The sequence below is a fragment of the Prunus dulcis genome, chromosome 1 (assembly GCF_902201215.1).
Source record: "Prunus dulcis chromosome 1, ALMONDv2, whole genome shotgun sequence".
In the NCBI taxonomy this organism is placed as follows: Eukaryota; Viridiplantae; Streptophyta; class Magnoliopsida; order Rosales; family Rosaceae; genus Prunus; species Prunus dulcis.
In genome coordinates, this window is record NC_047650.1 from 20,921,609 (window position 1) to 20,934,979 (window position 13,371).

At 36.7% G+C, this 13,371-nt stretch overlaps 3 protein-coding genes across 9 annotated transcripts; all 3 read right to left on the bottom strand.

The window, feature by feature from the left end:
* Window positions 1–847: 847 nt before the first annotated feature.
* Window positions 848–6,068, bottom strand: LOC117615795 (meiosis-specific protein ASY1). 2 transcript variants are annotated; one of them, XM_034344959.1, is made up of 22 exons: window positions 5,868–6,068; window positions 5,698–5,754; window positions 5,092–5,188; window positions 4,934–5,002; window positions 4,713–4,805; window positions 4,390–4,516; window positions 4,227–4,296; window positions 4,087–4,128; window positions 3,857–3,985; window positions 3,708–3,764; window positions 3,464–3,509; window positions 3,299–3,361; window positions 3,006–3,130; window positions 2,821–2,833; window positions 2,639–2,715; window positions 2,442–2,543; window positions 2,115–2,265; window positions 1,933–2,009; window positions 1,766–1,820; window positions 1,495–1,661; window positions 1,253–1,387; window positions 848–1,121 (listed from the first exon to the last, which is right to left on the bottom strand). In XM_034344959.1, the coding sequence occupies exons 1-22, from the start codon at window positions 5,868–5,870 to the stop codon at window positions 1,068–1,070; spliced, it is 1,809 nt and encodes a 602-aa protein (XP_034200850.1). In that variant the 5' UTR covers window positions 5,871–6,068; the 3' UTR covers window positions 848–1,067. The 2 variants fall into 2 exon arrangements, with proteins under 2 accessions (XP_034200850.1, XP_034200844.1); XM_034344953.1 differs by having other exon boundaries at window positions 3,651–3,764.
* Window positions 6,069–7,369: 1,301 nt separating this feature from the next.
* On the bottom strand, window positions 7,370–7,840 carry LOC117616220 (ferredoxin, root R-B2-like). Its single transcript, XM_034345470.1, has one exon. It carries the CDS (start codon window positions 7,838–7,840, stop codon window positions 7,370–7,372), a length of 471 nt encoding a protein of 156 aa, XP_034201361.1.
* Window positions 7,841–8,217: 377 nt separating this feature from the next.
* LOC117615809 (CTD small phosphatase-like protein 2) lies at window positions 8,218–12,992 on the bottom strand. 6 transcript variants are annotated; one of them, XM_034344984.1, is made up of 8 exons: window positions 12,484–12,992; window positions 11,682–11,874; window positions 11,191–11,324; window positions 10,911–11,007; window positions 10,569–10,748; window positions 10,192–10,467; window positions 9,190–9,527; window positions 8,218–8,744 (listed from the first exon to the last, which is right to left on the bottom strand). In XM_034344984.1, the coding sequence occupies exons 2-8, from the start codon at window positions 11,836–11,838 to the stop codon at window positions 8,529–8,531; spliced, it is 1,398 nt and encodes a 465-aa protein (XP_034200875.1). In that variant the 5' UTR covers window positions 11,839–11,874; window positions 12,484–12,992; the 3' UTR covers window positions 8,218–8,528. The 6 variants fall into 6 exon arrangements, with proteins under 6 accessions (XP_034200875.1, XP_034200866.1, XP_034200861.1 ...); XM_034344975.1 differs by having other exon boundaries at window positions 11,682–11,892; XM_034344970.1 differs by having other exon boundaries at window positions 11,682–11,896.
* Window positions 12,993–13,371: the final 379 nt, after the last annotated feature.

A 13,371-nucleotide genomic window follows, 5' to 3' on the forward strand; every position in this document is an offset into this window, starting at 1 on the left:
GACCAAAGAAAAAGAAAAATAAGAAAGAAACAGAGTTGAGCTAGCTATGTAATCATAATGAATGAGGAGAACTACAGGCAATTAGCCACAAGATTAAGACACTCTGCAAAAGCTTAGCTTGGTATGGAAGGGTAACCATAATTAGGTGTGAAGAAATTGCCAGCCACATTGAGATTTGCAGCTATAAATGAAGTCTTAGTCATCCTCTGTTCCGTACTGGATGTTGAAAAACTATAGAATCGCATCAGTACTCAAAAAACTATTGAGGACTCGGTATTTGATGTGCCATTGATAAGAATTTGCAGGACTTCTTCTATATTTCATATTGATCCATGAGCATGAATTTAGTCTTTCTCTGGAGTTCTCCATTGTTGGTCTTTCTGTTGAGCTTGGATTGTTTCAATTTCTTTAGAATTTACTTTTTCAAGACCAGTTATATACTGGGGCGCCAAAATGGAAGGACCCAAGAGGAAATGGAGGGACAGATTTCTGAGGGTTGGGTTTTGTCGAATGGGCAGTGATTTTTTAATGTTAGTTTTGACGGAAATTAACTAGAATGACCATTTTGATGAGTAGATGATAACCTGAAGAACTATTAGTGTCACAAAAAAACTGAATGACGATTCGTGATAATTTTGTAAACTTGAAGGACCATTTGTGATACAAAGCCTATAAAAAAGAAGTGTGTTGTTCAACCACGCACCGTCAGTAGCCGTTGTTTAAGCAAGTGCATACATAAAAATAATGATCAAAGTAATAACTAGAATTCAGAACTGATGATGATGCCCTTAATCTAATCATATCGTATCCTTTTAGCTGTTGATGATAACATAATAATAAAAAAGACTAACGCCAAAACGCACAGCACCACTATGATGCCATCCCATCTACTAAATCATATCATCATCCTTAAGCCTTGGTTTATGAAGTGCATAGTATATGGGCAAAAGCATTCCCCAATATGCCACATTAGACACTTCTAACAGTTGTCCCCATTAAAATTTACATCTTAAAATTCCACGAGTATGGGAAAATCCAGTCCAGCAGATAGCAAATGCTGCAAATTTTCAGACGGCTTGGGATTTCTGGCGCTTCGTGTACTGGAGAATAGGCTCCTTGACCTGCGGAGAAGAGGGCAAAGTTAAGTACAAGATATTAGAAACATGGCATTGATTTTTACTAGCCATTGTGCTGATGATGAAATTTACAGCAAACTGCATTCTACGGTGAGGGGGGTTCGAATCATACGCACCGTGCTTGTTTTCCTGGAACGCTTGGTGGACCTGCTACTGCATATCACTCTCTCCCCTTCATCACCCTGATCGGAGTTGCCATTTGCTCTGACGTTCTCATTGCCTGGCACAAAGCTCTCTCTTGAAGTCACAGGCTGCAAAGTTCAGAAACAAAATTCAATTTTAAACAGTTAAAATTGCAAGAGAAAAATAACATGAATTGGAAATTTGAAAGGGTGGAAAGCTACACTACTAGACTAACCTGAGCCCTGCTTGTTGGAGTGTTTGCATGGTCCTTTGTCTTTGAAATAGTCTGCTCACTCCTCATGGGACTATTTTGATGACCGTTAGATCTTATTCTCATGCGTGTGAGATCTGATCCAATGGAATGGAGGGCACCGCATGTGGACGTGTCCCGGTAATTGCTTCCTGATAACAAAAGCAGTTTCAAGGTGCAACGAGCTTTCCCAAGAAAGAAACTAGAGCCTTAAATTCATTTTTATGCATGGAAAAAAATCTAATGTTCTTTTTACCCATAGTATGGTCTAGATGTTTGGACTTGTTATTTGGTTCAAAATTGTCCACATCCTGTCAATGTAAAGAATCAAAGAAATAATGTAAACAGAAAACAAAAAAATAATTGTCACCGAAATAAATAGACTATCTGAAAAAAGAAGCAGAAACATGTTTACAAATATACCATTGCATCAATATTCAGAGCTTTCTTGACTTCAGTCAGCTTTTTCTGGGTAGTATCAGAATGGATCACACGCTTTCCTGGTTTAGAAAACAAATCACAATAGTAAGCTGGACATAATTTTATCATGCATAAGTACATGCTAAGTACAAAGCTTTTAAGCTGGCAGCAACTACTGCACACACCTAGCCTTCGGTTGCCTTTGGCTTCAACAAAACCTTCCCGTGTCATTTTATCAATGAACTTGCGGACAGTAGTCTGATTTGCTTCCCCTCCAAGCTTGTTATGAAGCTTCGCAACTGTCACGTACTGCATCGGAAGAGCATGATACAGCGCCTGAGATAGACAAATGACAATAGAGTCAGGTAACATAAAATTGAGAACCCTGCACAATCTTGGTTTAATGAGCTTAGGACCACAGGAAAGTTGTTGGGTGTTACAAATAATTTTATGAATTAGCAGCAGTTTTGCAAAATCCTAATACGTCATGTCAAGACAGGCATTGGAATTACCTTCATGTACATGAGATCATTAACCTTTGGTGTCTTGTCAGCAATTGGGATTATTTGACCATCCATTTCTTCTTTCACCAGAGTGAACTCATAATCAGACTTCTGCAGTGTAAAATTGGCACCAGGAAAGAGACTTTGACTTAAAAGCAAGAAAATATGGACTCAAAACTGAAATAAGGAGAAAAAACTAAAGCAACCTTCTGCCCGTTAATAGTATAAGTGTCCCCTCCAGTTTTTGATAGAACACCTTCCTTAACAAGATTGTCCATAATTTCTGTAATCCAGCCAAAAAGGATTGAAAAGTAGTTAATATTGTCATAAACCTCCTAAAATAAGTGAGAACGCAAACCGGCAGCTCTAAGTGCATTCTTGAGTTTACCTTCAGTCAGAACCTGCAGCATATAATAATGCAGGGAGTGAGTCAGTGGATTATATGCTAACAATAATACCAAGAGGGTAAAGAGCATGCGAAAGTAACACTTCTGCTGTCTTTCCAATTGTACCAACAATCATTTTTGGCACAGTTGTTCTTCGAGCAGATAATTGAACTGTTGAAATACTTACCACTGAAATGTCCGGAAAATTCGAGAGAACATCAGTAAGTTCAACAGTGTCAGTGTGGCAGCTACTGATCCAGTCCTTTATCCGGGACAATTGTTGTTCATCTTCCACTGAATCCTGAGTGTCATCTACAGAGCATAAAAAACATGATTAGCCTAATATAGCTGTGCAGGAAATAGTCTCAGCCAGAAATAGCTAATCAGTCAGCTCAGTTTTCAAGTTAAAATTCAACTCTCACTCTCATTGTTATGTGAAAATTGGTATGCTAACTTGCAAATGTGTCATTGTCTTATTACCTTCATCAACCATGCTGTTATCTTCTGGTGGTGCACTGCTATCTTCCCGTGGTTGTTGCTTATCTGACAAAAGAACCATTGTTACTTCCACTAACTCAGACCAACAGCTAAGCAAGTGGAATTACAGTAAAAAGCTAGACTATACAAAAGATGCAGAACCCTCACCACCTACAGGCGTAACTATATATTGATCCTCTTGTGACTGGTTAACCTGAAAGTGGCAACAACATATATCATGTTTCCTGTGCAAATTATTTTCTGAAGAAAATACTGAAATCAAATACCATCTTTAAGCTCATTTGAAGCTCTAAATCCAAAGAAGATATAAAATGTGTTAATAAGATCAGGTTACCTCACTGTCAGATTCAGAGTAATCATCCCTTTGCATGGAATCAGCTCCTAAACTCACCTCATCATCTTGAATATCATCATTTTCATCCTCACAAGGATCAAGGACGCTCTTTACCTGTATAAATAACAAGTAAAACTAACTTACTCCGCCATAGGAATCGTACATTTGAATATCCAGCAATTGCAAAGAAAATCACAATTCCTTACCTTCAAAGCTAATACAAGATGCTTACTGTTTACATTCCCAACCTCCATTTTCAAAGGATTTTTGGTCCACGAATTACGAGCTTCTTCCTCTGAGCAGGTTCTGAAGAATGGAGGCTCATACTCTGCTGGCTGCAATGCCAGATAATTGTGGTCATCTTTTCACAAATAAAAAGAAAGTAATAAACAACAGATGAAACTGAATTAGGAGAAAGCAATTTAAAAGGGTGTACCGTCACATCATCATAGTACAGGAGTTTCATCAGTATGGTCCGCTGGAACAGAAACAAAATCAAACAGTTTGTTGTCAAACCAATACAGATAAAGTCTCTAGAACATTGCATAATGGCTAAAAACCCAATTTTATCTTTACCTCTTCGGGCATCCTATCCAGAGTTCTCATCAGTTGAACCAGTGTGCGGACCATTTTACAAGCAGAACTCCTGGACATTATTAACATAGTCCACAAATTCAGAAATTGGCCAAACAAGAACAGGATGAGAATAAAATCTGGAACTAGTTTTCACCAAAGTTACCTCATCTGGTTGGGAGTAATTTCTGCAGTGGACTTACACTTGAATGTTCCACCCTCTTTCTTGTTCCCAGAGCGACTGATATTCATCGAAACCTCCTGACTTTCAGAATTTGAATAACTGAAAGAAACTGCAGGTCAAGACCATTTAGAATAAATCAATTCTTTGAAAATGAGGCGAAAAAAAAATGTACAGGCCCAAAAATTCCAACTCTAAATTCAACCAGCATTGAACATTATCAAATTTTACCGTTCTACGTTGGCTTAGGTTTAATTAATCAGATTTTATCGACTGACTTTGATGATTAACATTCGCTATAGCCTTACACGTATATTCCTCAATCATTGGCCCTTCAATTGTTTCGCACACGCAGAACAAAAGCGTTTTCAGGTACTTCTTCTGCAATGCATCGTATACACCTACAAAAAGAAACATAAATTCATAACCAAACAAGAAAATTAAAACCGAAACCTCATTCAAAATTTCAAATCAGTGAGCTAAGATAAAAATTAAGAAATTAATAATCAGTGAGTTCAAGAATCTGTACCTTTCTCCATCCAATCAATAAGTCTGCGAGACTCTGCGTCCATTGGCATTAGTTTTTTGATCTTCATCTCTGATGAAGATGTCAACATTTCAAAGAAAATCACCAACCGACAATTAAAATTATAGCAAAATAAATTCTGATTATCAAACAAAATTTACCTAAAGCTGGAACAGACTTATCATTGAAATACTTCTCCGGGAAGAGACCTCTGATGTAACTGATATTGAATATAGCAATCCGAAGCAGGTTCCTCGTCTGAGCTCAAATCAAATGAAATCGAATAATCAGAATCAATTCATATAACTATTGAGAATTTCGTCATCACAGTCGCAGAAAATTTAATTCATAGTAATACGATTAAGATTATATAATTTTAACGCGTTTCCAAAATTAAATATGCTTATGCTACGACATAAGACTATGTGCTTAAAATTTCTGGAACATTAACAGTTAGCTTCAGATTCATTTACGAATCATACAGTATTCGTCAAAGCTTATATCATCACAGTCTGTTTCAGATACGATTTATATTTGAACGATTCGAACTGAAATTTTTCAAAATGTAGCAAAAATTCATATCAAACTTCAACAGGAGAGAGAGAGAGAGAGAGAGAGAGAGAGAGAGATTTAAACGAAGGTAAACGAAAAGAGATCAGATTTACAAAAATGAAATAGTATCAGCTCGAAACTTCAGAAGAATTTCAAACAATTCAGATTTCTATCACTGCGATCTATTTCCTAATTGATGAGCGATCGAAGGTTACCAGAAGAAGCGAGTCCTGCTCGGTAATCTCTGCTTCCTTCACTTTCTGTGCGACAACCTGAGGAAAACGAAGATGTTGCAGTGAGATTAAGAGTGATTGTAACAGTCGGTAAGAGCATATTGACGAAGATCATCAAATAGAAATGTATAGCTCAGAGATATTTCTCTCACCATTGTTTCAGCGTTCTCAGAGAAAATTGAAAATCAGAGAGAGTGAGAGAATGAGAGAATGAGAGCTATGCGTTTGCTTATATAAGGGGCTTGCTTGACGAAAATTTGAAATGAAACAAATGAGGAAAGAGGCGGGAGGCTGTGAAAATTTACAAGTTACTTGCGATAGGGGTTTACAGAGAGCATGAGAAATGCGTTGAGCGTGAGAGAGTCGGTTGGAGTATACGTAGTACATGTGCCCCAAAACGAAAATCGGAGTTGTTGCGGTTCGTCACTAATCAGTTGCAATCTGACAATTAGGGCGCCAATTCCAACGGTAACACCTGTTTAGTTGCCTCCGTAATCACACGTTAATTAATTTAACTCCATCTTAACTGGGCCTCGCATTTTTTCCTTGTCGGATTCGAAATAAATAAGTTCATTTTAAATGAAAATAATTTGCCGTGTTGCAATTTTTTCTAGTTTGATAAAAAATATATATATAAAAAAAATCGTCTCTTTTACCTTATTTGTAGTCTTTCTTTTAATCATACATGGAAATACAAATAAAATATACGAATAATGTGTATGATTTCAAAATATTCGGAAAAAAATGTGTATTACTCGTGACATACGTATGGAAAATTCAGAAGGATATGGAGGAGTATTTTTCAAAAATACCTACTTACGTGTATGATAAGCGAGCCTACTAACTAGGTTTTCGTTCAACAATGTTGGTTCCAGGATTCGAAAGCCAGTTGGACAAAACTTACATACTAAACTCGACGGTACGAATGAATTTCATTAATAAACATAAAAAGATACACATAGTCAGGGAAGACATAATGAAGCCTTACCCTCAAATGCATCTCTATCCATAAATACAAGTTCAACAAATGCAAAAACTAAAACTAAACCAAAAGTAAATGCAATACAAAAGAAAACAACATTATTTGAAATCTAAAATTTAACCATGCGAGGATTAAAACTCTTAAATTCTTCAATTATAGATGCATTAGCAAACTTTCTTTCATCCCTAAATAAACCCTATACTACTCAATTTTAAATTAAAACTATATTAAAGATATATAGAAAATAGAGGGAGAAAGAAGCTGCTGATGTTGGGTAGCTAAGAGAAAGAGAAACAAGCTGATGTCGCATAGCCAAAAGATGAGAGAGAAGATACAGGACCACTTGGATGGGCATCATGTGTGTAGAGTTTGCTTTTAATTTTTTTTAATTTTGGGCTGGACTTATAACATATGTTGGATTATTTTTTATTTTATTTGGGCTGGGTGGACACCCAACCTGCCCTGTGCACAGAACTGCCCTTGTCGTTCAATGGCTTAAGTAAAAATAAAATCAAAACACATAAAGAGGAGAGAGCTTCAACTTTGTGTCAAATTAAACTTAACCATTTTTTTAATGGTAATTACAATCATTTTTTTTGTTGCTATAATCATTTGAAATATGCAGAGAGAAAAAGATACTATACTCTTCTTCCTCTGCTCATTGTAGTTCAGTCAGTGGAGATCGCTTTCTTTGTGGGTGTGAATAACACAATCTGATGTTGGGTATGAGACGCAGGTGGCCACGTACCCTTTCTCCATCTGCATCTCATCTAGGAACACTCCCTCCGATTGATCCACCGACCCCAAAACCATGAGCCCGGTACAAGTAGAGCATGCCCCTGACCTGCACAAGTGAGGCAAGTTCAGCCCTGCGCTTTCAGCCGAGTCCAGAATGTGGACATCTTCAGGGGCATCAAACTCAGCCTCCTCACCATTTGGCTCCAACAGCTTCACTTTGTAAACTGCCATTGCTGATACACAGAAAGAGGAAGAAGCTTTCAGCCCTAATGCTTTATAACTGCTCCTCGATACAGAGCCATGCGAACGAGGACCCATAACGAAGGCTGAGGATCTGCACGGTTTTGCAGTTCTCGTGGAACATATGGTTGAAAGTCTTGCTGTTAAGACATTCAACGTCGTCATTTTAACTCCGGTATAGGGTGGCTTTTCCGAGCAAAGTTCGAAGAGAAATGTTGCTCTTCACTTGGGTTTATGCGCGTGCGAATGTTGTATATAAACAGTAAAGGAAACTGAAGTTGTTGGAGGCCAGTGTTGTAGCACTCGAAATCGGGAACATGGCAGCATCATGAAATGTTCATGATCTAATGTCACTACGGCTCTTAATTTCCATGAACAACTAGACCATCAACTGAATAACACTTCTCGCAAATTTTCTCTTTTATTTTATTTTTGGTTTAATTAAATATCTCAACTCAACAAAAACACACGTTTTTTTGTTGCCACGGAAGCTTGGCTTCATCTATTAACATTCAACAATGAATACTAACAAAAGATACTGATAACAACAAAGCCTTCAATTCTTTTGACAAAATGAGATTTCTTCAACAAAGAACAATATTCCACCTCCTCACACTTCAAATTTGTATATAACTTTTAAATTATCCGCAATCTTTATTTGTAGGCTAATTTTTTATCAAGAGTTTATGTGTCTTCCTTGTATTTGACCCATGTTACACCCAGATCAGATCGTCTTTCTCAATGAAAGCACATAATTCGCAACAGAACATTGTTTCCAGTAGCAAATCCAAAAATACAGGAAAACACTCAGAATAGCTTTCACACTGTAAAACCGGTCATTCACATCGAAGGCTCACCTTTCAAAAGGATCACCTCTACATGAGTTCAGAGGATAAACAGCAGCAGCTACTCTCTCCCTAAGGTTGAATTTGTTTGCAATTAGTGGCCGAACATCTTCTACTCCAACCAAGCTCTCCAAAAAAGGAAGTAATAAAAGTAATTCTTTATCAGAACGATCATCAAACCAGCTCTCAATTGGTATTCCATTGTCTACTTGGAATCCAAATGCCTGAAAGAAAGCCAGTGTACAAAATTGTTATATCTAAAGAGAAGGGAATACTTCTGAAGAAAGGACAAACTCTCAGCTTTCTCATGAACACTGGTCTAAGCATGCCTTAATCAAGATCTTGGAAAGGACCGACTGTACTTCGATTCCAAAGCAGGCAATGGAACATATTAATGATACACGTGAATGGTTGAAAGATAAGCCATTGACTCGAAAAATCTTGCACCTATGAATTTCAACATAACACTATAAAGAGCTTCCTTCAACTCACTTTTATCCAGAAGCTCACTGATCTAAGAACAACCAAAGATACTCTAAGAACTATGCCAAATGCCAAAATATCCATTTAGACACATTATATTAAATTGATCACCTTCAAGGGTAAGGGTTAGTGCACACAAGTCATGACAGCTATTTGGGGAGTGCGGGAAAGTTGGGAATAGTATACCTGTGGAGAGTTGTCGACTATGATAACACGTGACAAATCACGACCCAGAACTGACAAATCTTTGAGGTAATTCCCCTCCACAAAAACACAGGAATCACGAAAAACACGATGGCGAAATATCTTCCTTTTTGGGTCCAGCACATTTAGAAGCTGCTCTGCATAAATACTTTGACTAGCTGTAAATATTATGATCTCAAAAAGAGTGGAAACTCTGTCCAGAAAATCTCTGAGATGAGGACGGCATCGGACGTATACTGTGTGCTGCTGGAGATTAAAATTTACAGGAAAAGTGAAGTCTGCATCATCACAAGGTTCTAGTGTGGAGTGTACCAAAGTTTCTGCCAGATCAAAACCAGTCTCAGCATGCAAGTCTAACCAATAGTTCAGTCAATACCTCAGAAAACAAGAGCAGATAGTAACAAAGGACTGAATGTTGTACCATATAAAGAATTTAATGAGAGAAAACCAATGCATGCAAATCTCCCAAAAAAACATGCGCATTTGACACCCTTTACAAGGAAAAAAATGAAAAGAAAAATATTTTACTACAGTTTAATTAGATATTTTGTCAGAATACAAAAAGCTAGGAGAAGATGCTCCTGCACTGATGCTAATTCCTACCAAATATAGCTACAATTATTATGCAATGACAGTTCAAATGGAGAAGAGTAATGGCTCATGTTCACTCCATTAGTAAATTTATCAAAAAGACAGGTGAAAAATGGAAAATGACTGAAATATTATTGACATGTGTTCAATTTTGATTCTCATCATAATGATGACCAAAGCAAAACATGCTACAAGGAAATTACTGTCTCCGGACACACCCAGGCTATTTTGGCAAAACAAAAGGAACAAAGAACTAGCTTAATGCACATCCTATCACGTATCAACAGTTAGTTTCATGAACAAAGAGAGGTGTAGTTCAAAAGCTTTCCTATGTCGAGAGTTATGCAAATAATAATATAGAAACCTGATGCTACAATTTTCCATTACTCTCACCATCCAAGTCCAAAACAAGACTAGTAGGAGGGCAACTCCGTGTCTGTTTAGGCAGAAGCATCGGCCGAAAAGTTGGGACAACAGATGACAAATCAGGTAAGTTCTTGATGAATAAGTAAGGATCAAAGTCATCAATCTCGTCAAACTCATCATCATCTGTGTATAAATCAGTTGACATGGGCTCTTGACCATGCTCATCTACGCATTCCAACTTAGAATTTTTCATAGCAAGATATATGGCTGAGACTTCAGAAGAAATACCGGCTGCTTCCACAACTGCACTACAACGAGTGTACACGTTATTTATGCCACATATCACAAGGGTTTGTGCATTCTATTTTGCTACATAGATTTGTGTTTGATTTCATTTGTATTACCAGGATATGTTATATTTACTGAAGATAATGTGTTCTCATAGTAACTCTTCTCATCTCTAACCAAGGATTCGGAAGTCTCTTGAACAACATGACCATTCAGCACATCAACTCTCGAGTACTTTATTTCACATTCTTGATGGAAATTGTGGTCTTCATTTCTAAAGAATTTAACAAAATCAACTAGGAAAAAGAAAAACGGTAAAGATGATATACAATCTTGAAAAATCCAAAACACTACTAGATGACATATTTCTAACCATTAATAGAGGAGAAGGAAAGAAACACAATTACATCACCATCAATGTAAAATAAATAAATATAAATATTATTTTGTTCATCTACCTTCATTAGCAGGTTCCCCATTGGTGTGCTTAGATATGTGAAAGGAAGGAGAAAATATAGTTCCCAGCATGCAATCAGCAGTTTCCTCTTTACAACCCTGCAGTAGGATTTGTACAACTTGAGAAATCTTTCAACACTAAATGCTCTTTTCTGTTTTTTTTTTTTTGTTCTTAATTTTTATTCTAGGAGGAGGGCGAGGTATGAAACATATTGCATATAACACGTTATTGGTTTTATAGACAACATAACTAAGCTGGGCATGGCATAGCTAGTTAATTACCTTATTCTCTATGCAACCATCACTTAAAGCATCATGCTCCAAACAAGTCTCAGCAGTCTCATCACACATTGAGTCATAATTCATAGTTGAAATGGTTGCAGTAACAGGCTCCCCATTCTTTTTATGAATGCCACCTGAAAGTTGTGATAGGAAGATGACAGTTAAGTCAGTAACTGGACATGTTCTAAAAATATAAGGTTAGAAGTTTTAAACAAACATTTCTTAATGTTTAGTATATCATCTGGTAAGTGTTGAGGCAAAATTCAATATTATTAGAAGCATAACTAAGTAAATCACACATGATAAAAGAAAATAATCATACAGGTAGAATCTTAAAAACAAAAATATTAAGACAAGAAAGAGTTTCAGACTTGCCGTTATGATACTAATAGAACCAGACATGAATAACACAAGAAGTCAATACTACAGTAAGGTACTCTATACAAGCATGAGGAACTTTTCTTGTTTAAACCAGTAAGAAGGTACCGTACCAACTCTCTGCTTTCTTGCAGAAGATGTAATTAGATCTGCAACCTTCTTTTCCACAAGTTGCACATTTTCATAGGCTTTCTTCTGAGCTCTTGTAACCTTGGGACTAGCATGCTCTCTAGCAGCAGTTCTTCCAGAACTTTTCTTCTTTGTTTGCATTTTGACCTTGGATTAAACTACTTAATTTTGAGAAGGCTGCAAGTACCGATTTGGCTATTTATAAAAAAAAACAATTTAAATTAAGAAATCAGCTAAAGAATGAATCTTCTTATAGTGTATAGGACAATCAACTTCTATTTATAATTTTAATAGATCACATTTGCAAACTTGGGACAAATGAAAACAGTAGCCTTCCAAAGTCTGTACATCTAATGCAACATACATACATACATTATTAAAAGAAAACTTCAACGGTGTTGGACAACACTCGGAGAAACCGAATAATTAATTAGCAGCCAGAGTGCCCCGAAACTAAGCTCAATTACATAGGGGAAAAAGTAAGCTATTAATTATCAGTCCAACTCCAAGTAAAACTTAAACCCTAGAAACGCATTATCAAAATCACCAACTGAAGCATAAAACCACCCATACTACATCAAATCAATTAACCCACTTCAATTATCAACCACATAACACAACTTTGGCCACAATTCGAGCATGCAAAACATCAAGTCCATAAATAACACCCACGCTCGCCAAAATAACCAACCAAACCCTAAAATTTAGCTCCAAAAATACACCTCAACAACCAAAAGCTACAACTCAAGCTAAAACAAAAGCATGGTTGAACTCAACTATCCATACCTGAGTTAAAATCAAGCTGGAAGATGAGAAACCAGCAGCGGAAATCACTATTCCCGTACCCAAACAGTGAGTTGGGAAAGAGAAAAATGAGAAAGATCGTGGTGATTGAAGCTTGGGCATATATGAAAACCCTAAGTTTGTTTTACCGGCTGAAACAGGAGCTTTTGGATTTGGAAGGTTTTCCCTCCAAGGGCGTACTGAAAAGAGAGGGAAAATTCGGAGGGATCGAAAATTTTATTTTGTCTGAACAGAAGGATGAGAAGATAAATAACTATCCCCAAATTTTCTCTGAATATTTGAAAATTTTTGATCTTTCGATGACTTTCTTACGAGGGTGTCTAATAGAGACTTCTGGACTCGTCGATGCGGGTGTTGGTTCATACTCGCTTCACGATCATTGACACGTGGTATTTTTTGGTTCTGAACGGTGACGATCGAGCTTCTTGGTTCACTTTGTTTCGTAAAGACGGATGTGAAGGTAGGGAAAGTGTATTTTTGGCTTTCTTGCTGAAATTTTGAAGAGGGAGCCATTTTCTTTCCAGATATATTTGTCTTAATTTCATTTACAGAGACACATCATGTTCCGGAATTTCTAAACTTGGCCCACAGTCTTTGGGTATTCAATTGTGGCCCTATCTTTCCCACAAAGAATTTGATTTTTTTTTATTTTTAAAATACAAGAGATAGTCAAAATTATTCTAAAATAATCTAATTTACAAAATGAGGAATCCGAACTTAAATGCAAATGGACGAATTCATTAACATGACCAATTAGCCTGACACATATGCAAATTTGGATCATCTTTAATTGCCTTTAGAATAAACAAATTTTTGTTTTTTATTATTTACCAAACTCATTCCAAAAAAAGAAATCTTATGACTTTTCAT

Coding starts and splice junctions, on each gene's coding strand:
- LOC117616220 (XM_034345470.1), bottom strand. CDS start 7,840: ATGACGACGTTGAATGTCTTAACAGCAAGACTTTCAACCATATGTTCC.
- LOC117615809 (XM_034344984.1), bottom strand. CDS start 11,838: ATGCAAACAAAGAAGAAAAGTTCTGGAAGAACTGCTGCTAGAGAGCAT. Junction 11,325..11,681: donor TGCAAGAAAGCAGAGAGTTG/GTACGGTACCTT, acceptor CACAACTTTCAG/GTGGCATTCATAAAAAGAAT. Junction 9,528..10,191: donor TCTTGTTTTGGACTTGGATG/GTGAGAGTAATG, acceptor TTGATCTGGCAG/AAACTTTGGTACACTCCACA.
- LOC117615795 (XM_034344953.1), bottom strand. Junction 2,544..2,638: donor ATACTATTAACGGGCAGAAG/GTTGCTTTAGTT, acceptor TTTACACTGCAG/AAGTCTGATTATGAGTTCAC. Junction 1,122..1,252: donor GTTCCAGGAAAACAAGCACG/GTGCGTATGATT, acceptor TCTTCTCCGCAG/GTCAAGGAGCCTATTCTCCA.